Source organism: Amborella trichopoda, chromosome 13 (genome assembly GCF_054954075.1).
Source record: "Amborella trichopoda isolate Santa Cruz 75 chromosome 13, AtrichopodaSantaCruz75HAP2 v2.0, whole genome shotgun sequence".
Taxonomy (NCBI): domain Eukaryota; kingdom Viridiplantae; phylum Streptophyta; class Magnoliopsida; order Amborellales; family Amborellaceae; genus Amborella; species Amborella trichopoda.
This window is the reverse complement of record NC_142348.1, coordinates 7,343,285-7,365,515: the sequence shown is the minus strand read 5'-3', so window position 1 is coordinate 7,365,515 and position 22,231 is coordinate 7,343,285. Positions and strand designations below refer to the sequence as shown.

The 22,231-nt window shown below is 35.8% G+C and overlaps 1 protein-coding gene across 2 annotated transcripts; it reads right to left on the bottom strand.

Moving 5' to 3' along the window:
• Positions 1-387: 387 nt before the first annotated feature.
• On the bottom strand, positions 388-9,053 carry LOC18423940 (pectinesterase). 2 transcript variants are annotated; one of them, XM_006828516.4, is made up of 2 exons: positions 8,059-9,053; positions 388-1,725 (listed from the first exon to the last, which is right to left on the bottom strand). In XM_006828516.4, the coding sequence occupies exons 1-2, from the start codon at positions 9,029-9,031 to the stop codon at positions 1,037-1,039; spliced, it is 1,662 nt and encodes a 553-aa protein (XP_006828579.3). In that variant the 5' UTR covers positions 9,032-9,053; the 3' UTR covers positions 388-1,036. The 2 variants fall into 2 exon arrangements, with proteins under 2 accessions (XP_006828579.3, XP_088710905.1); XM_088854779.1 differs by having other exon boundaries at positions 1,331-1,836.
• Positions 9,054-22,231: the final 13,178 nt, after the last annotated feature.

Sequence of the window (22,231 nt, the reverse complement as noted above, 5' to 3'; positions counted from 1 at the left end):
AAGTTCAATAGATAAGAGTGTTCTGAAATTGAAAAACTATCCAATTGATTATCTCAACCTTGAGATGTATAAATATAAGAAAGAAAATAAATTCAAACCCTAAAAATAGTGCATCTTGTAACAAGCAATCAAGATTGTTTATTTTCAAAATCTTCAAGTGTTTATAGATCTACTCCATTTGCACCATTTTTTAAATTTTAAATTTTATAATTAGGGCTAAACATAAATTTTCAAGTCATTGAAAGGTTCGAGATGCCAAAACTGCACCTTCCGTTAAAATTTAGAGATGATAAGGTGGACACCTTAGACAAACCACACCTTTCAAAAATGCTTTGCCTTAATTTTTTGTTACAATTTGCACCATCCAATATAATTCGATGCTACAAATTACTCCAAAAATCTTTTGGATTGAATTTTAATTGCAAGCTACATGGTCCACCATAATTGCACATTACAAATTGTTAGAGCCAAACTATGGTTGGTACGGCCCCGACTCTCCCAAACCGGGTCCCTGAAACCTCTTGTGCAAAACAAGCCAATATACCAAGAACAAAGGACATGCCACCCTAGCTATAAAATTGAAATGAGGGGCAAAACCCTTCTATGTCATTAGACATGTTTATAGACAAGATACAAAGTTAATTGTCCAAAATATACAACTCATTTTCTATGTCATTAGACATGTTTATAGAGGATGACAACATCTGCAAATTTGAATTGTAATGCCATTATGACAACATCTGCTAATTTGAATTGTAATGCCATTTTTTTTTTTTGACAAGGTTACATAAGGATGGAATTTTGACACGGTTACATAAGGATGGAACTTGAGACATAGTGCTATAAAAATCCAGCTGCTACCGCCTTGACCCAAGCCCAATCTCTTACAATACACAAACTTAAGCATCCAAATAAGAGGGAAGAGGGCTAGTAATATAACAAAAAGATATAAAAACCTGTTTCACTAAAAATGGAACAAATAGAGTGAGAGAAATTGGAAGAAAGAAAAGAAAAGGATACTCTGATGCAGATTTGTCTAAATCCCATCATCATATGGAAATGACGTCGAGACGAGCCAATTATCGCCATCGATAAACTCCGATACTGTGAAATTACTTGCATCAGAGTAATCCATTTTGTGGAAACCCAACCACGAAACCCGGTTATCTGTTCCAGAACCTGGACCATAGTTACTGTACTCCCCATAGTATAATGTGTCGAGCCCTTCATCACCTGACCACTTAGTCCAGCCTGCCGGGTCAATGAGCCTATCGATATACGACTCCAAGTAAACTGTGCGAGAGTACACGCGCCAAGGCCGGCCAAGATAGTTCTTAGTCGACCCTGGGTTGCTAGCTAGGTCAGAATCAGGCTCAATTGTGCAGTTCTGTATGGACATTCCAGTGCTTTCATCAGGTATATCTCGAGATTGTGCAGTGATTGCATTGAATTGGCCTTCCATGGGCTTCCTTAAGATGATACTGCAACCTTGGAAGACAACAGCTGCATTACCAAAGATGAAGTCAATTGTGCCATATATATCGCATTCTCGGTAGAACTGCCGGAGCGAGTGCACGTAAAGAGAGTCTTGGTAGCCTCTGAAAGAACACTGGAAGAAGGCAGAGATATCGGCATTTACGCGAAGAGCCGCTGCTTGATGCTTCTCAGGGCCGGCTGTGTTTTCGAATGTTATGTCACGTGCGAGGAACCCATCGCCCATGACCGCTGGATGGGAACAATAGAAAGGATTAGTGGCTCTGCGTGAGTATTGAAATGTTGAGTCTTGGGACTGATTTTGAACTCTAGAACCAGGTTTTTGTCATTTGGAGTTGAAACCTGAAAAAGATTGTGTGCTTTCAAAACGATGTGTAAGTTTGGAGACTACTTAATTCAAATGATAATTTGTTGAAGATAAGATTGCGAGAATTTGTTTATTTACCATTCCAAAAGAACTTAAAGATTGGATTCATAATTTTTCTTCTATTTGCAAAAAAATTATGTAAAGTTTAACCAGTGAGCTCTCTATTTGTCTAGAGAGCCGCTACATGAATCATCATCATCACTTAAGCTTTTTTCCAATTAATAGAGACCCGCTACATGAATCATCATCATCACTTAAGCTTTTTTCCAATTAATAGAGACCCGCTACATGAATCATGTTTCTCCATTCTGTTCTATTAAAAGTTATATCCACAGTTAGGCTATAAGTCTCCATAACTTTGCGGACTACTTCCAACCACATTCTTTTGAGCCTATCATCATATCTTTATTTGTCTAAAAAATGAATAAAAAACTCAATTCCAATTTTTATGTGTCTAGACTCTAGAGACACACTGTCCTCTGATCTTGATATAATGGCTGGAAGTGGCCTAACTCAAATATTAATTATGGTAATGCCAATAACATTATCGTCGAGCCACTTCGCCCGATCAATACCTAATGGTTGTATGCCTATGGACACAAAAACCATAGATGAGTTTGGGGAGCAGAGGGAGCTCTAGGAAAACTTCCCAAGCTTAGTTCCAAGTTATTGTTGGTCACATCCCAAATTAGGGGAATGTTTACTTTTGACTCCTATATCACATTTTCGAGTCGCAAGACTTTAATTCATCCTTGTTATTCCACCAATGGCTTACCAAATTAAATAAATAAATAAATACATAAATAAACAAATAAATAAATATTTGAGATAATAAGAGGTAATCTACTCAGTGACATCCTCTGCATGCATAACGGATAGTAGTCTCATGATTTGGGGTTAAGGGAGTCGGAAAAGCCTCCCAGCTTAAGCGTGACACTAGAATAGGAGTCTATACAGCCCTTCATAGGATTAAATCCTACGTTTTTTTAACTAAGAATAGTAAATATTTTTGTATGGGAGATCACCTTTGAGCTAGTTTTTATTTTCATAGCATTAACTCAAAGGTTAAAAACTCTTAAAAAAACTCTATCAATAGACATTTTTGTTTGATCCAGATTTTTGCACATAGCCCCTATATCTTAAAAAAAACAAAAAAAAAACAAAGAGAATGGTTTCTATCCATGTTAGAAAAACCGGGCGATCTAACCGGTAACCACCCGATTAGATCGGAACTGGCCACTAGCCGGTTCTGGTTTCGGACGGTATTTAAAAAGAAAAGATGAAAAAAATCTATATAAAATCTCAAAAATAAAGAATTTGGTTTGTAGTGTATTTTTTAATATTCTTTACATTATAGTAAAGATTATAATTTTTTATTATTATTAATACTTTACTTTTATATTTTTCCATCTTTTTCGAAAAATTTTAAAAATACCCCTAAGTACAAATCAATTCTTTAAAATCCGTTTCTTTCATTAATTTTCGACTTCATTTGAATCCATTTTGTTTTAATCATTCTTTATATGCTTCTTATATTTTAGGAGATTTTTTTTGTATCTTTTCTATTTTTCTCAACAGTTTTTTTACCGCCCAGAACTTACCCGATTAGAACGGTTGAATCGGCCGGTTTACCAGTTAGACCGCTTAACCGGTCCGATTCGATGTTACGAACACTAGTTTCTATAGAAGAGAAAATTCATGAATGACAGATATCGATTTTAGCTCCGAGCATTTAAGGACTTCAAGTTTTCTTTCTTTATTCCTTAACATTTATCTAGCGACGAGAACATCTACAATATTTAGAGTCCAAAATTTACCTCGGGAGGTCTGTGGGCTCATGGTGTAGAAATTAGCCAAAACAAAAATGTATAAAATATTTTGATATTTTAATTAGCGACTAGTTAATGTTATATCTAAGGGAAAGCTTCATTTGGGACCCACACACATAAAGTATATGTGACTTCTGCTGAGTAGATAGCTCGAATGACTTGAGTCACAATGTCACAAGTTGGCCTTCGAGCATCAAATCTTAATCCGACGGCTCAAAATTTTTTATTTAATCTTTATTTTATGAATCATTTTGAAGCAAAATTTGGAGTTGCATACATATGACATGGGCTCATGTGATAAAATAATAATAAAATATTTCATATGATAAAAAATACCATAATGCCTCTTAAAATTTTCGGGGTATTTTAGTCATTTATTTTCATGAGAAATAAATATATTTTTTCTAGGTACCCCTATAAGAAGATGAGACGGCAAACATGTTTCCGTAGAAAAGAATTAAAAAGCAAACAGTATTTTAGTGTGACATTGTGACCTGATAATTCCTTGATGTCTATTCCGATTAATGGTTGAGAAGTGGGTCACATATAATTTATACGTAAGTGGGTTCCATAGAAAGCTTTCCCATATTAAATGTAAGACATGAATATTCACTACGTTTCATACACACTGGATCATGTTGGCTTAGAATTAAAACATGGAAAAAATAAAGAGAAATGATCTTATGGCACTCTCTCCCACTCATGTGTGTAGGACCCCAAAGGATCACCATTAAATTTGACACAGATCTATAGAAAAGCCAAGTCCCACACCTATGTGATAATTTTTTTAAAGATTCGTACCAACTTTAATGGTAATCTTTTGGGGTCCTACGCATATGAGTGGGGAGGGTCCGATAGGATCATTATTCAAAAATAAATAAATAAAAACTTTTTTAAATTAAATAAAGAAAATAAGTTAAAAATTCCAATATTGAAATTTTAGAAGGGATTTAAGTTTAACATGAAGTGGACTAATCAGTGTTATCAACTTCACTTCACTTCGGCCGAAGCTTTTGGATTTTAGCCATAAATCGAAGCGAAGTCAAGCCCGATGCTGCCGCTTCAATCAGATTCAAGCAGTTTCAGGCTGCTTTGATCAGATTCGAGTATGCTTCGGCGAGCAAAAAATAGTTATATATATATATATATATATATATATATATATATATATATATTTATTTTTATTTTTTTTTTATTTTTTCATTTTTAACTTTTCTATTATCTATATATAATTTATATAAATATCTAATTTATTTATATTAAATAAAAAAAGTTTGAAGTCTTCTTCCAAATCGGCTGAAGCACTCAATTGCTTCATATTTTTTTTTTCACCAAACCAAAAAAAACTCCAAAGTAAATCTGATAAAATTGGGAAAAAGGGTAACAATGATCGTTTAAAACAAACAAATTAAAATAACACCAGCTTTTAATATCGAAGGACTACATTATTTTGTGTTTTACTAGGACTCCACTTTGCACCGACAAATTATAAGCAAGTCGTGGTCAATGCATCAAATGACACAGACACAATGTTTGTACTCTAGCCCAGTGCTGGCAACGGGGCCTAGCCTGCCCTAGTGCCCGTAGGGCTCGGCTTGGCTGGGCCAATTGAAAATTTGGCCCAATGTGGCCTTGTCCTTGGGCCATAAAACGTGTCCTAGGCTCTAGTTTTTACGGCCGGGCTCACGTGGCCACCCGGCCCATTGCCACGCCTTAATGTTTTAGCTCATCTGGACCACCCATTCTTGTTTCTAGGCCAGATCAAGTTATTATCTACATATGTTGTGGCCTTTGCGCCCAAACCATAAGAATAGCATACTATGACAACATTTTAATTTTAAACAGTATGCTTGGAGCTCCTTCACTATCTGGTATCGATACGATGAGTAGGGCTGGTTGAGATGAGCAATTCCTCCTATCAAATTTTGTTTCTGTCCAAAATTTTATAGACTTTGAATGACAAGTGCCAACGGTTGGATAGACAGTTGAGCTGATGAATGAACCACTACATTTGTCCTTTGAGAAAATCGGACGATTGTGGAGCTGCTAGCATGCTATTTAAACACAAATGGCATCATAATTACTGTACACCATGCCCCATACCCCTACTCATACTGTCTAAGACCGGGAGATGAAAGAAGAAGTTTATGTTCACATCCTCCTTTTATAATGGAACTCCATAAAAAGCCATGCTCATGTCAAATTTCATAGGCGAAGGCATCTGGACCGTCTGTTGGGCAGATGGCCCAATTATGCGATACATGTGAGGAGCTCGAATTTTCAAACAATGGTTAGGACTTGTGCTATAAAGATCAAACTAAGCCACTGAATTGGTGAGGGATATGGTCCAAACATAATTGGTCTGATTGTCAATTATCAGTTAGACTAAATTTTAGAATATAAAAAAAAATACAAAATAATAGTTTTAAAAAAAGAAATATATTAAATAATTTTTGCCAAACTTTATTTGGCTAGTTGGAATTATAAAAACTGATCAAACACTAATTTTGACTTCTTCTTTTTTTATTATATTTGATTTTTACTTTAAAAGCGATCAAGGCACTAATCAACAGTTCAACTGATTGAACCGCTTATCGAGCAAGCTTGATAACTATGCTTAGAGCTTGTGCTACATGATTGGACCATTCATGTAATTATATAGCCCAGATGGAGTATTATAAGAATAGATGGTCAGGATGTACGTTGATGGGAAGCTACATAATCATGTTATCCAATCAAACTGAAACCGCGTATTGCTGAAGGGAATATACGTTATCCATGCTAGTTGTACAGATGCATGTGGTGTATGTGGTATATTGTAGGGAACGGACCATCTTTAGACCGTCCGTTTGCAACAATGAAAGGTAGAGATGAGCCACAATGCGGCTTTCAAGTCTGATAGTGAAAGAGTTCATCATTGCCGTCCTTTATCAGGATGGGCCACAGATATCTTGTCGGAACCTCATGGCGTTCCTTAGACCGGTTTGCCCAGTTTTTGGTATAAACGACTTTGTTTGAATTCTATATCACCTCCTATTTTAGTCAAGTTGTGGTGCTAAGTTCTATGTAGTTCACAAATATATATGGAAAAGTATATAATGAGATCATTTATCTTTAGTATATAGTGATCACAATTAATCTTGATCATTGAATGTGAAATTGTGTGGCTACATTTATTTCATTGACCAAACTCAAAATTCAAAATAATTTTTTTTTCAAACTTTGTAACACACCTAGACTATCAAATTTTACATCGAATGATTGTAAGTAATTGTGATCATCTTGTATCAAAGATAAATAGTCTTATTGTATACAGTTTTCTATACTTCCCCTACAGCATAGAAGTTTTATCCTCCCCCTTATCCAACCGTCCATTCTGAATGGAGGGCTAAGATTGTCCCAATCACAAGTCATGTTTCTGCACTATTTGTAATGTTTTTTTCTATAAACTATTTTGACACCAAATTTTGGACGTCTATTTCTCTATTAAACTCAGACTAGCGAAAAATATATTAAAAAAAATTATTTTTACTAAAATAAAATGATCAAAATACCTCTAAAAGTTGGTATTTTGGTCATTATATTTTATCAAAAAATTATATTTAATATTTTTTATAAGTGCGTCCCAATGAAAAGATGACACCTACCAAATTTCATATTCATACAATTTGTATAAAAAAATAAAAAATAAAAAACATTGAGACGCCGGATCTACGATCAAATGGTAAGTGGCCCTCTTGATCAAAATTAGATAGTTGGATGGTAGGGGGAGCATAGAACTTCTATGCTAAAAGAGAAGTATAGAAACCGTTCCCATATCTATACAAAAAAAGTATAGAATGAGACTATTTATCTTTGATACAAGCTGGTCACAATTAATCTTGACTATGATATATGAAATTGGGTGGTTACATTTATTCCAATGACGAAATTCAAACTTCAAAATAAATATTTTTCGAACTTTATGGCCTACTCAAGTATCAAATTTAAAATGGGATGACTATAAGCAATTGTGATCATTTTGTATCAAAGATAAATAGTTTTATTATATACAATCCGTGGCGATGTGGATCCTGGATTCATAAAAAGTTTTTGAGAAATTTTACATTGTTGCCTACATCACACTTGGGAAAGTTTAAAGTATTCGTCGTTCTTAGACTCGGTACTCATAAATAAATAAAAAAATCATACCTAGAGCGAGAGAACAAAAAGCCAAATCGAACAAATTTGAAGATAGGAAGAGCAACGCAAATTGCAGAAACTCTTTCAGTAGAGAGAGAGAGACAGAAGCCAGTGAAGGATGTAGAGAGAAGAACATGGCAAAAAAAACAAGTTCTAGAGAGAGAAAGTAGTCAGGATTATACATACCTACCGTTGCAGATCGAAAAGTAGTCCACCCATCCCCCACACTCCTGCTCCCCGTGATCACCGTTACATCAATCCCATCTCCCATCATAACGAGGTTTTGTTTATTGCTCGCTATCTCAACATTCTCCTCATACACCCCTTCTTTGACAAAAATGACAAACCTGTCCAAACGATTATTAGGCATTGCATTCACGGCCTCCATTATACTACTGTAATTTCCACTCCCATCTTTTGCCACTATCAAAATATCACCGCTATCATAACCATCACCTGGAGAGCTCTGCAAAATCCGGCGATCTTTGCCGGTTAACCATGCCGGAAAACCTCTTTTCCGGGAAAATCTGGCCGGAAAACCACTTTTCCGACGCCCCGAGTCCTCCAAGAGCCGCCGACCTTGGCGACCTTGGCTTTTCGAGGGGTTAGAATACATGGACAAGGAATTGCTAACTAGCTCATACATGGAGTTTAGTTTGGACATGAGAGTGGGTTTTATCGAGCCAGAGGCCGAATCTAGGCCTTCGAAGCATGTGTTCTTGTTGGTGAGAGCTGCACTCAGAAGGGTTCTTATTTTGTTGAGGTTTTCGGGTTTCGGGTTTCCAATTTTCAGTGAGGATTGGAGGAAATCTAGTGTTCTTTGATGCAATTCTTGACAATCCTGGATGGTTCCTCTTTCTCTCTCTACAAGGCCATATTGGCGCAGACCCATAACGAGATTTGTGGTTTTTGTGGCCTCTGATAATGCATTTTGGAGTGTTTGTTTTGCTAAGTCTAAGATGTTGGGTAGATTGATGGAGACGGAGAGTTTTAGTGTGTCAAAGCAACGAGAAGGGAAAGGAGTGGATTTGCAGAGGGATTCGAGTTGGGGATGAGAGAGGTTAGAGAGAGAAACAGGGTGAACTTGGTAAGTTAGGAGAGAGAAAATTGTTGAGAGAAATGCGATTCTAAGGGGAAGATGAAGAACAAGCGAACCCATTAGAGGAGCAGAGAGAGTGGACGAAGAGAGATGGCCGTGTGCATGCATTTTATAGTCGCTCTGAGACCTACAAAAATTGAAAGATTTGTAATCTTCTTTTTTTATTTGGAGGTGATTAAATTGTCCTCCTCTTGTTTATGGAGTGGCAAAAATGCCGTCTTTGTCGGCGATAAATGATTAGGGCCGCAATAGGTCGGGTATGGGGTTTGAGCAAAAACAAAAACAAAAAAGAGAAAAAAAATTAAAGCAGCGCCAAGCGCAAGCCTGTCCATCAGGCCATATTTTGCGGCCCATGCCTTAATTATTTAGGGCTGGGCTCACCAGCCGGGCCAACAGGCCCATTACCACCCCTATAAATGATATCAACGACCCAACATCTTGCCTTGGACGTGGGGGAATGAAGATCATGAACATTTATGAAATCATCTTTTTATTTAACCACAAATTCTCCACTGAATCGCTAAAAAAAAAAAGGAAAAAGAAAAAGGAAGACTACTATTAGAATTTTATCCCCACCCCAACAAGGAATAAGGCTTTAAATTTTAGGATTGTGTATTATGAGACTATTATTGTTTGATATATAAAGGTTACAATCATTTTTAACGAATGGATGTGAAATCCAATAGATGAAAGTGTGCCCCAACATTTGAGAAATTTTAATTTAGATTTTGTACTCAAATAATGGCAGATACCCCATTACTCGATTCAAATCTTACTGTCAATGATAATTGTGACCACCTTGTATAAAAAATAAAATGTGGGGTTTGTAGGGGTGGTAATGGGTCGGCTCTGGTTCGAGTATAGCCTGGACCCGAAAATAATTTATGGGGCTTGGAGCCAGACCCATTTGGACCCAATCCAATATACATATATACACACTACGCAACGCCTATAGGAGAAAATGAACTGTGATTTTGCCTACCCCCATCACCGTCCAAAGTTTATTGCGCGTTCACGATTGTCCGATAGTGTTTTATTTTTTAATTTTTTTCTAGAAATTGAAATGATTTAAAATTTGAAGTGTCTATTTATCAAAAAAAGGGAAATCTTAAAAAAACATAAAAAATATATTCTACATGAAAAACATTGACCAAAATGCCCCCAAAACATTTTAGGGGCATTTTGGTCAATTTTGTTTTCACAGATAATTTTTTATATATTTTTATTAGATGCGCCATAGTAAGAAGTATATTCTCTTCAAATTTCAAGTCGCTCCGATTTATAGAAAATAAAATAAAAAATCAAACACTACTAGACAATCGTGACCTCGGGATGAAATTTGGACAGTGATGAGAGTAGGCGAAATCACTATTCATTTTCGCCTATAGGCATTGAGAAGACTTTTCCATATATATATATATATATATATATATATATATATATATATATATATATATATATATATATATATATATATATATATATTAGTATTTATGAAATAAATACATGTGTTATTTAAATATTATAACTAAAAATATATAGTTATATTTCTTTCCAGGATGTGGTTCCTATAAGGTTGCAACCTTAAACAATCCAATTAAGGTGCACCTTCAAATTTGATCATAACATGATAATTTTGATACAAAATATTTTTAGGATTATCTCAAAATCTATTTTCATATCTAATTATAAAATTTTAAACTAAAAAAATGGTTAAAATCAAATAGATCTAAAAGCATAAGACAATTTTGGAAAGGACAGTCTAGATAATATGATGTAAGATGCACTAGTTTTAGGACTCAAAATCGATTTTTCTTTCATAATCATACATTTCGATGTTCAGATGCTCAATTAAAGGGTTTTTCAACATTAAAACAACCTTTTCCGATAGATTTTGGAAGTGCATCCGTAGTTCGACATTTTAAGGTTGCAACCTTACTTTTTTCTTCTTTAAATATTATTTGTTATATACTTTTTAGCTATTAACACTATTCGGGTCGGGTCTACATGGACCCTAACCCGAATAGTGTTCAGGTCGAAATCTTGGAACCGAACCCAACCTGCTGGGTTCAATTTTTCAACCCATACCCCGACTTAGCTGTGGGTCTGGGTCCGTTACCATTCCTAGGGGTTTGTATAAGGTTGAGGCCTTGAACAATTAAAGTAAATTGCACCTTCAAATTGTCTCAGAAAATATTGTTTTAGAACTAGAAATCTTTGTAATAGCCTGAAAATTGATTTTCATCTCTAACCATAAAATTTAAAGCTTCAAAAATAGTGTAGATCGAGCATATCTACGAACACTTGAAAGTTAACGGTTCAGAAGTGCATTATATGGTGCAATATTTCTAGGATTTGAAATTTATTTTTTCTCATGCCCATACATCTTGAGATTGAGATGTTCGATTTGAGGATTTTTGGGTATAAAAGCAACCCCTTCTAGTATATTTTTGAGGTGCTAACTTAATTTGATTGTTTAGGGCCTCAACCACATATACAAATTTGTAAAAATATTCAATGGGACCATTTATCTTTGTGCGTGTTTCATGGACAACCGGACGTGTGTCTTGGGCAAAAACCAAAGCCGGACATAGACTTGAAGAGGATGGGATAGAGAAGTAGAGAAAAAACAAATACGCCCATGAGAAGGAGGCTTTCTCTTGTTTTAGTATATATGCTGGATATAATTATCTGTGGAAAACTTTTGTATGTTCTCAAAAGAAAACCAATGATGGGATGCAAACTCATCCATTCAACGACAAACTATTGATAGAAGATTCTTAAATTTCAAATCAACCCCAAAAAACTTTTGAGTCTCGGGCAAAAAACACTATTTTTGACGTTTTCCTAATATAATGAAACAAAAAACTTCTGGACACCGCGTAAAATAATTCTCTGGATAAATTTAGGTATGCCGAGTGTTCTCATGTTCCTACAGGACCATGTTGTCTATTTACTCCTTTAAGTAAGTATTTTGAGGACTCCAAATCAACCTTGCAATTAACCTCAATAAAGTTTTGAAACCACATTTCTATATGGGCCTTAATAAAAGAACAGAAGTATTTTTATTCATTCTTTTAAAAAATACCTTTTACCTCCCCTCTTTGTTCTTTCAACGCTATTTCCTCGCGGACAAGTGTGCGCCTTCTGTCATCAGGACAAGTGTGCGCCTTCTGTCACCAGGTTTTCTGTCTTTCTAAATCTAGCCCTCTCTCTCTCGCTGTAAATCCAACTCTCTCTACTGGTGAAAAACCCTCACTCCCTACTCATCTCTCTCTAAAAGCAAAAGCCATTTCTTTCTTAACAATAAAAACCTATGAATGTATCTCTCTCCAACATCAACAAAAAAAAAAGAAAAAAATTTAATATAGAACCCTACTTCTTCATATTATTTCATCGTAAACTTTCGTTTTGTTTTTTTTTCAAGCGACATAAAGAAACCCTTAAAGATTTCAACGTACCCTTTCATTTTTTATCTCCATCTTTTATTGACTTTTGACCATAAAAATTGGTTCCAACAAATCTTTTTATACTACTTCAACCCAATTTTTTTTTTAAAGTGTAGAAAGAGAAAAAGAGGGTAAAAAATATTTTTGGGTAGAAATTATATAAAAAATTTGTTGGAACTAATTTTTATGATCAAAAGTTAATAAAAGAAAGAGATGAGAATAAAAGTCTACCATGAAATAATACGAAAAATTAATAACAGTCCAGTTTCGTTCTATCTTTTGCCAATTTTCTATCTCTAAAACTACAAATGTTTTGTTTTCTTTCTTTTAAAGCTGAGATTGGGTTTCCCTTCGTGCGTCTCTTTCTCTAGAACCGTAAATGGATGTCTTCCTCCTGCAAATGGTTTCCCCCTCTGTAAATTCTTAGTAGAAAGTAAGAATGACAAAGCTTAGGTTCCTTGTTCCCATACTAATCGAGGCAAAATCTGGGTCATTGGGATGAACACAATCAGCGATCCTTTGGTCAAATTTGGCCACTTTGGTATTAGGCTCAAGGGGGATTGAATAAGAACTTGAGGTTCCAAGCATTTCTTCATGACATTTAGCCTCACAGAGAGCAACCTTTCTTTTCGAAGTCTGCTCATCCAATGGCCCATTGATCTTGCCAAGTCCTTTCAGATGAAATCTTCATCAATTCATTCCTGAGCACTCTTACAGTACAGTGTGGTTTGCATCCTTGAGCTGAGCGTCAAGTTCTTGAATCCTCTTTCTATGTCCCGGTGGCACTCTCTCCGCTTCAGCCAGCCATTTAGAGGGGGGAGAAAATAAGAGGGAGGGTTCCAAAAGGTAGAAAAAGTGGAAGCAAAATAGTAAAACGTAATAGGATATTAAAATTCATGACCAGCAATCAAAGCGAACGCTGCTTGGGATTTTTAGATATTTAGAATGGATGGTTAAACATTTAGATATATTCTAACCATTTATATCTATAATATACAAGATCATTTCCCAAATAAGAATTGTTTATTATGATATTATATATTTTTAATACAAGGAAATCATAATTATTTTTAGCTATTTGATTTGGAATCTAATAAATGCAAGTGTGTCACATCATTCAAGAAACTTCGCTATAGACTTTGTGCTTAAACAAAGATGATTGTGACCTCCTCATACAAAAAATAAATGGTCTCATTATATACGTTTCTTAAAAAATAATGGCCCAAGGTTAAAACGATCCAATTTTTAAATTGTGAAATCTAAGTATTGACAAATTCAAAATTTTTTTTTTAAATGTCATTTGATGATTCTTAGCTAGATCTCCTAATTTTATGTCTAAAAATCTTATCAAGTAGCTCTTTTGCCCGAAGGAGCAATTACACAGTGGAGCAATTACCAAGAAATATGAGTCTTGAGACCTTATACCATTCCTCTCTTTTCGAGTGGTTGATTTCGACCTTTCCACAATTAAAGAGTGGGGCCTCGTCGGTAGCCTGAGACAAAGAAAAGTTTCGAAAATGAAAAGAAAAGATGTAGAGGTTTCCATGCAAATTGGCACATTATAATCAAGCTTTCTCAGAAAAAATCTAGAAAAAACAAAAGGTGGGCCACAAATTACAAAAGAAGTACCCCGTTTCTCTTTTTCTGGGTAAGTAAATGGAAAATATCAAAGAAGAGGAACAAGAAAATCAGTAAAGCATAAAGAAAAAAAATGACTACGATTTTAATAAAAAAAGTGGGAATTAAAAAAAAAAAAAAACGAGTTAAACTATTTAACATTTTACCTATTAGCAACTATTCCCCCGATCATGTGTTTTTAAATGTACTTTGAAATTAAAGTAAAAAATTTAGGTACGGTGTTAAATTGTTCATCTCTCAATAATAATCTGATATATTTTTATGAAAAATTAATATTTTGAAAAGAATCCTTGTCCTTAGCTTTCAGAGGTATTTGATCGTAGCGCCATCTTCAAGATAATTGGTTCAGTTTGGTCGTTATGAAATTGATATATAGATATAAGGAAACGATGGGATTAGCCCACTATCTCATATGAACATATGAACCCAACGGTTCATATATATATATATATATATATATATATATATATATATAACTGTTCAGGCTTCAATCTGGATCAAAGAATTTGGATCGAACTGGCTACTTGGAAAACATTATTTTAAACTTTATTTTTAAACTATTAATTTTATTTCTTTGCATATTACGTGGTGTGCGCTATTTTTGGAGTTGCAAATACATGTATAAAAAATAAATGAAAAAATTTATATAAGGGAGGCCCTCAACAATCAAATTAAGGTGTACCTCAAAAATTCACTAGAAAAGATTGTTTCGAAGCTTAAAAGCTCTCAATTCGATTATCTCGACCTCAATATGTATGGATATGAGAAAAAATAGATTTAAAGTCTCGAAAATAGTAGATCTTGTAATGTATTATCTAGACCATCAATTTTCAAGATTTTATAGATCTGCATGATCTATACTACTTTTTAATCTTTAAATTTAGTAATTAAAGATAAAGATAAATTTTCTAAGCCATTACTGATAAATTTTCTAAGCGATTACAAATATTTATGATACTCAAACAATATGTTTAGACATTATTTGAAGGCGGCTTACTTTCATTGGTTAGGGCCCCAGCTTATACTAACCACACCCTCGATGAAAATAACACTTAGAAACCAAGCGGAGTGTTTCGTATCTTAAAATATCCGTTTGGTTTTTTACTCCGACTCGTGTCCTTATCAAAAGGAGAAATCCGCCATTTATAAGTTGGAGAATCTTGACCGTGTAGTAATAATAGAATATGTGGCAGTCATTTTCCTCAAAGGAAAAGATTTAAAGGGTAGTAGGATTGGTAACACATGTTTACCATGGTGCCGCTCTCTCGTATTCTGTGTTTCCTATCTCAGTCATATCTCCGCGAAACAAAGGTCCAATTTGGCGGGCTGTGGTTGGGATTAGTATTAGGGTCCTCCATGGTAGAGTATACATGTCACGTCGAACATGCACGAATCTCCATTGGCTCATCATTTTATATAGAATGGTTTGAGTTTTGGTGGTAATATTGTTAAGTCAGTATTGGTGAGCCTCATGGTGATGTCTTTGACTTCATTCATGCCAAAGTGAAGGCGTTCAAATCTTTATTTACGTACCATTTTTTAAAAACGATATGGAGCTTTGGTGGTGGTATTGTTAAGCTTCATGATGAGGTCTCTGATTTCATTCTCACCAAAAAGTAAGAGCCCAAATCTCCACAGGGGTTGGGGTCATGGTGGTAGTATCCTCACACTTAATTACAACATCGTGGTATCCATTCCTATCGCTGACACTTCTAATTAATACACTGTAAAAAAACTACCTTCTAAACTATTTGAAAAAACAAGTAGAGGCATGTGGTCCAAACAAGTAGAGGCTTGTGGTCCATTGGATTACCCAAAAACCAAAAACAATTGATTCCAGGTTGAGAAGCTCCTTTACTGTATCACATATCACTTTCCCATGTGTATGGGCATAACGGAGGGAGGATTTAGCCTGGAATCCCATAAAGAAAAGATGGGTAACTTATTTGCCATTGAGATAGAGAGAGAGAGACAGAGAGAGGGAGTTTGTTCCAATGGATAGATGACAAGGACATTTGAGAAGCAAGTTCTCCAAGATCATGTGGTACAATTGAGGAATAGGCTGTGGTCAGGTGGCGGAGTCACGACGTAATATTATTAAAAGTTCCATTTCTATTTATTAATATTAAGAAAAGTAAACACAGAAAAAAAAAGACTATGTCGTACATTGATCCCTCAGGTTAGACATCTACTAAGTGAGATCTCTCAAGTTTTGTATTTTTGCTGTTGATTCAACTTAGTTATTAACTAGAAAAGATGATCTTCTGCTCTTAAAACCGCAGTTTTGTCTAAGGGGACTAATTAAGTCGCATAATTAGGATTGGAAATAGAATGAGAACAAGGTTCTGCTTTTCCATTGAGAGAAGTTCAACATAGATACAACGTACATACTAGAATTACTACTATAATTAAGGAGCTAAAATTGGGCTATACATTAATACCTAATATTGCTATGAACAGATTCCTGAGATTGTGGCTACAAGTATGGTATATTGCTACGAACAGATTCCTAAGATTGCGGCTATAAGTATGGTAAGACTCCCCCTCAAGTTGCAGCGTGTAGGTTGCAAATGCCCAACTTGGATTTTAGAAATTGAAAGGAATCCCGACCAAGAGATTTTGTAAATATGTCTGGAAGTTGTTGGCTTGATGAAATCTTCATGGGCTGAATCAATCCTTGTTGCAGCTTCTCACGGACGACATGGCAGTTGATTTCTATGTGCTTAGTACGCTCATGGAAAACGGGATTTGCAGCAATGTGTAGAGCTGCCTGGTTGTTACAGTAAAATGGTGTGGGAGTGGATAGAGGAATACCAAGATCTTGTAGTAATGAAGATAACCAAGTAAGCTCACATGTTGTGACAACTACGATTTTCAGCTTCCGTTGAAGATTGGGAAATAATGGATTGTTTTTTTGTCTTCCAAGAGATGGGACTAGAGCCAAGGAGTATGTAATAGCCTGTGGTGGAGCGGCGTGTCATAGGACAGCTTGCCCAGTCAGAGTCACAGTAAGCACGGAGGCAAAGAGAGTTTTGGGAGGAGAAAAAAGGCCTTGACCCGAAGTAGCCTTTAAATAACGGAGCAACCGGTAAGCAGCATCAAAGTGAGTTTGTTGCGGTTGGTGTATAAATTGATTGAGAATGTTGACAACATGCACAATGTCTAGGTAAATGAGGCGCCCAACCAAACGCCGGTATAGAGTAGGATCTGGAAGAAAATCACCTGTTGTATCAGAGAGTTTCAAATTTTGTTCCATTGGGAGGCCCACGGGTTTACAATCAGGCATGCCAAAATCCATGAGGATGTCTAGAGTATATGTCACACCCCAAGAATTTACAGTACTGTTATTCCTGAGATATGACGGACAAAACATATATACATCTATTGATAGGACAAATTTACAGTGGCGAGGTCTTACAAAGTAAATAAAGAAAGCTAGTACAACAATTGTATCTTCCAAGGTTGATCTTGACTAGCACTCAAAATGAATCCGCAGTTATCCTGAAAAAATGTTTACCATAGTTTGATGAGTTTGGCTACTCAGTAAGTGCTCATCATAATCCTTAAAAATAATCATGATTGGAAGATATCAATATTTTCCAAAATGAGATATATTAACAGAAATGCATCAACAGTTTCACTTTCAATAAATGCATAACTAAGTATAATCCAAGTAATTAAAATGCTTATAACACTTTTAACGGCAGTACATAATTCAAAAGATTTCACAAAATACCCTACTGGCGTCCCAAGTAGGTCACCTATATACCCCATCAGCGTCCTGATGGGTCCACTTAATCCCTATCGGCGTCCTAGATAGGTCCATTTAATCCCTGCAGGTCCACTTATACCTCACCGGCGTACCGGATGAATCCACTTAATCCCTACCGGCGTCCCAGATAGGTCCACTTATACCTCACCGGCGAACCGGATGAGTCCACTTGCATACTTAAATTATTTCTAAATCTCTTTAAACATTCGAAAGCAGCAATATCATGTACTCAACATATCACTGAAACCATTAATATGAATTTCACTTAAACCATTAATAACAGTCATTCAAAAATAACCAATCAAATATTTTGGGCTCAAATTTAGAAAGGTAGCAGTTTGTAAAGGCATTCTAGCATAAATGCCAATTTAATATGTATAGAAAAGCTCTTATAAAAATTCAAGAATACGGAATTATCACCATTTATGGAATATCAATCCACAAATAAACATTTCACAACAATATTATAATCAATTGCAAAAATGTTAATTTTTAAATAATAAGGCAGTCATTTGCACATGGATTTTACAATGTCTAAATATTCAAAACAGTAGAAAGAAATATCACAATTTTACTAAAAGCAGAAATATCATATTTATTTTTAACAATAGACAAGAAAAATAAATAAATTTATTTTCCTAATTTACAGCATTTGAAATTTCTAACATAGATAAAATATCACAATTTTTATTAAAAAGATTATTTTTCAAGATAATGAGGTCACGTGCGTATAAAATTTATCGCGCCTAAAATTCATGATAATAAGCAGAAATAATTACTTCATTTTATTTTTAAAAAGAATGGATTATTTTTCGAGACAATGAGGTCACTTACACATAAAACTGATAAAATAAAGATCCTAAACGGAAATATCACTATTTATTAAAAACAGACTATTTTTCAGGAGGACGATGTCACTTACCCACAATTATTTGAGAGGGAGCTTCCGATAAAAATTCGGTTCGAGAGAGAAGTTCACTGTATTTCGACCAGAGAGAGATCTCAAAATTTTGTTTTAGGGTGGGAGTGCTCATATCCCCTATTTAAATTCTTATAACGTATTATTATATTATATTATTAAGCTCTACCTCATACCTGAGGTGTCGCGTTAAAAGCCTACTTTTATCGTACGAAAACCACGTCCGCTAAAGGACGTTGCCAGCTGCAAGCAGCAGGAGGCAAAAGCAGGCAAAGCAAAAAGTTAAACCAAAGTAAAAGTTTTGAAATTAGTGATGGTCCCCAAGGACCATCATATTCAATCAGAACGTCACCTATTTAAAAGCATATTTTCTCCCTCTTTTTTTTTTTTTTTTTTTTTTTTGAAATTTTAGGATTGTTACAGTATATTTGTGCTGACAAAGATAAAGACCATACTGCAAACGAGCGACCTCAATATCGAGAAAATATTTCAGGGGACTTAGATCCTTGATATGAAACCGTTGATGAAAAAGTTGTTGATCAACTTGAATCAAGGATGCATTAAAACCAGTGATGACAATATCATCCACATAAACAAGACTGAAAACCGAACCTGCTTGCCACTGGAGAAAAAATAATGAATTATCCGCTTGTGAGTGTGGGAAACTGAAGTTAAGGAGAGCATTTGAAAATTTGGAAAACTCATTTCGTGAGGCTTGTTTGAGACCGTATGAAGATTTATGTAGCTGTCAAACCAGGTTCTCCCCCTTTCGATGATATCCAGGAGGGGGGACACGTAAACTTCTTCATCAAGGTCGCCATGGAGAAAGGCATTGTGAACATCCAGTTGATGTAAAGGTCCGCCATGGGCTGTGGCAACAGCAAGAAGAACCCGAACGGTAACAAGCTTTGCTACAGGTGCAAAGGTATCCTGGTAATCAATGCCTTCTACTTGTGTGTAGCATTTGGCAACAAAACGGGCTTTGTAGTGCTCAATTGTACCATCAGAGTTCCTTTTGATTTTATAGACTCATTTGCAACCAATGAGTTTCTTGCCATGTGGTAATAGAACTAGGGACCAAGTTTCGTTGTTGGAGAAAGAAACAATTTCAACTTGCATAGCATTGTGCCATTCTTGAAATTTCATAGCTTCGGCAAAAGTGGCAGGTTCTTGGATTATAGCTAAACATGTCAGAAACGATAAGTGTGATGGATTAAAATTATTGTAAGATAAAAAATGTTGAAGAGGGTGGTTATACCTGAGCCAGCAGCTGAAGACAGAGATTGAGATTGGGTAATGGAGCAGTAGTAGTTTTGAAGGTAAGTGGGCTGTTTTCGAGTACGGGTGGAATGACGATGGGGAGGGTGATTCTGGGGAGAGGGTGATGAGGCAACGGTAGCATGGGTATGATCCCGGTCAGTAGGCGTGTGGTGAGGTGGTGGTTGTGTGGAAGAGATGTGGGGGTTCTCATGGTCAACGGGTGGTAGGGGAAGAACATGAATTATTTGTGGGTGAAGGGAGAAATGTATAGGGAAAGATATATTCATGAAAAATTACATTCCAAGTGACGTAGAATTTCTTGGTGGGAATTTTAAAAATTTTGAAACCTTTCTGGCGATGAGGGTATCCGATAAATATGTCAGGTGAAGCACGTTTGTCAAATTTATGTTGGATGGATGTATTGCGACCAAAACATAAGCATCCAAAAAACCCTTAAATGCAAGAAATAAGGTAGTTTTTGAAAAAGAATTTCATACGTGGTTTTACCATGAAGTACCGATGTGTGTAGGCGGTTGATTAGGTATGCAGCAGTCAATACACATTCACTTAAAAAATCTAAAGGTAAGTGACCTTGAAAACGAAGTGCGCGAGCAATATTAAGGAGGTGACGGTGTTTACGCTCCACAACGCCATTTGTTGTGGAGTGTCAACACAACTTGATTGTGGAATGACACCCAGTGAGCTAAAAAAGTCAAGATTGGATTTATTAAAGAATTCAGTGTCATTGTTGGATCTAATTTGCCGAATGTGAGTGTTAAATTGAGGCTTAACCATAGCAAAAAAATGTGAATAAGTCTAGGAAATTCATATTTATGCCGCATTAAAAAAATCCATATACTATGAGAGAAGTCCTCAACCACAGTTAAAAGATAACGAGCACCAAATAAAGATAATTTCTGATAAAGTCCCCAAACATCCATGTGGAGTAATTCAAAACAAGAATTGGAAGAAATATGACTAGTACTAAACGACAACCGAGACTGTTTTGCAAGAGGACAAACAGTACAAATGCATTTATTTGAGATATTAATACGATCATCTAGGGCCTTTAAATTTGAGGATAAGGAAAGGGCAGGGTGGCCTAAACGGCAATGCCATAAGTCAAAATGAGATCCATGAGTTGTAGTGGAAGCAAAAAGTGAAGAGTGCTCCAAGAAATAAAGACCACCACGTCTATTACCCGTCGCAATGACCATCTTCGTCCTCAAATCTTGAAATACGCAAGAGTTAGAAAAAAAATGTGATAGAATAACGAGAATTGTCGGTGAGTTTGCTAATGGAAAGCAAGTTAAAGTGAAAAGCAGGAACATGTAAGACATTATTGAGTGTAAGGCCAGGGAAAAGGGTCACTGTTCTGATGTGTGCAACACGAAAATGAAGACCATTAGGGAGTTGAATAGATAATGAATGAGTGGGTGTGGTGTATGCGAAAAATAGTGACAAATAAAATCATGTGATCAGTGGCACCTGAGTCTATGATCCAAGTAGTTGAGGAATAAGAAGTGACTAGACAAATGGGTGTACCTGCCATGTTTACCAAAGGGTGAATATTATCGGATGGGAACAATGAAAGCAGTTGTTGCCATTGGTCAACCGTGAGTTGTGGTGCAGGAATGGGTTGCTAAGCAAGATTGTTGCTGTTGGTGACAACATTTGCTTGATGATGGTTCATGATGTTCACTGGCTTGGGATGTCCAGCATTGGATGAGGATGAGTTACCACGAGATGTCCACCGTGGTGGGTATCCAATGTTTTTGTAGCTATGTGAATCTGAATGGCCATCCATATTGCAAGTGTTGCAGTGATATTTCGGTTTGTTGTTGTTGGAGTTGGAGCGAACATATTGGTTAGAAGAAAAGCGTTGAGTTGCCATGACGGCGTGTTCAAGCGGTTGAGGGCGAAAATCAGTCAAGGACCATTGTCTTTCCTCGTGAAGTAGCAAAGAATATGCCCTGTTAACAAAGGGCAAAGGATCCATAAGGACTATTTGACTTCGAACGGCTGAGTAGGAGTCACTCAAGCCTTGCAGAAAATCCATAAGTTGATCCGTGTCCGGCACATCTGTGAGAGTTTTCATGGCACCACAAGAGCAAGCAGAGGTCTGCGATAAGAGGAGAGTTCATCCCAAAAACTCTTGACGGTAGTGTAGTATGTAGAGATAAAATCAGTGCCTTGTGGATGATTTGAAATCGCATGCCGTA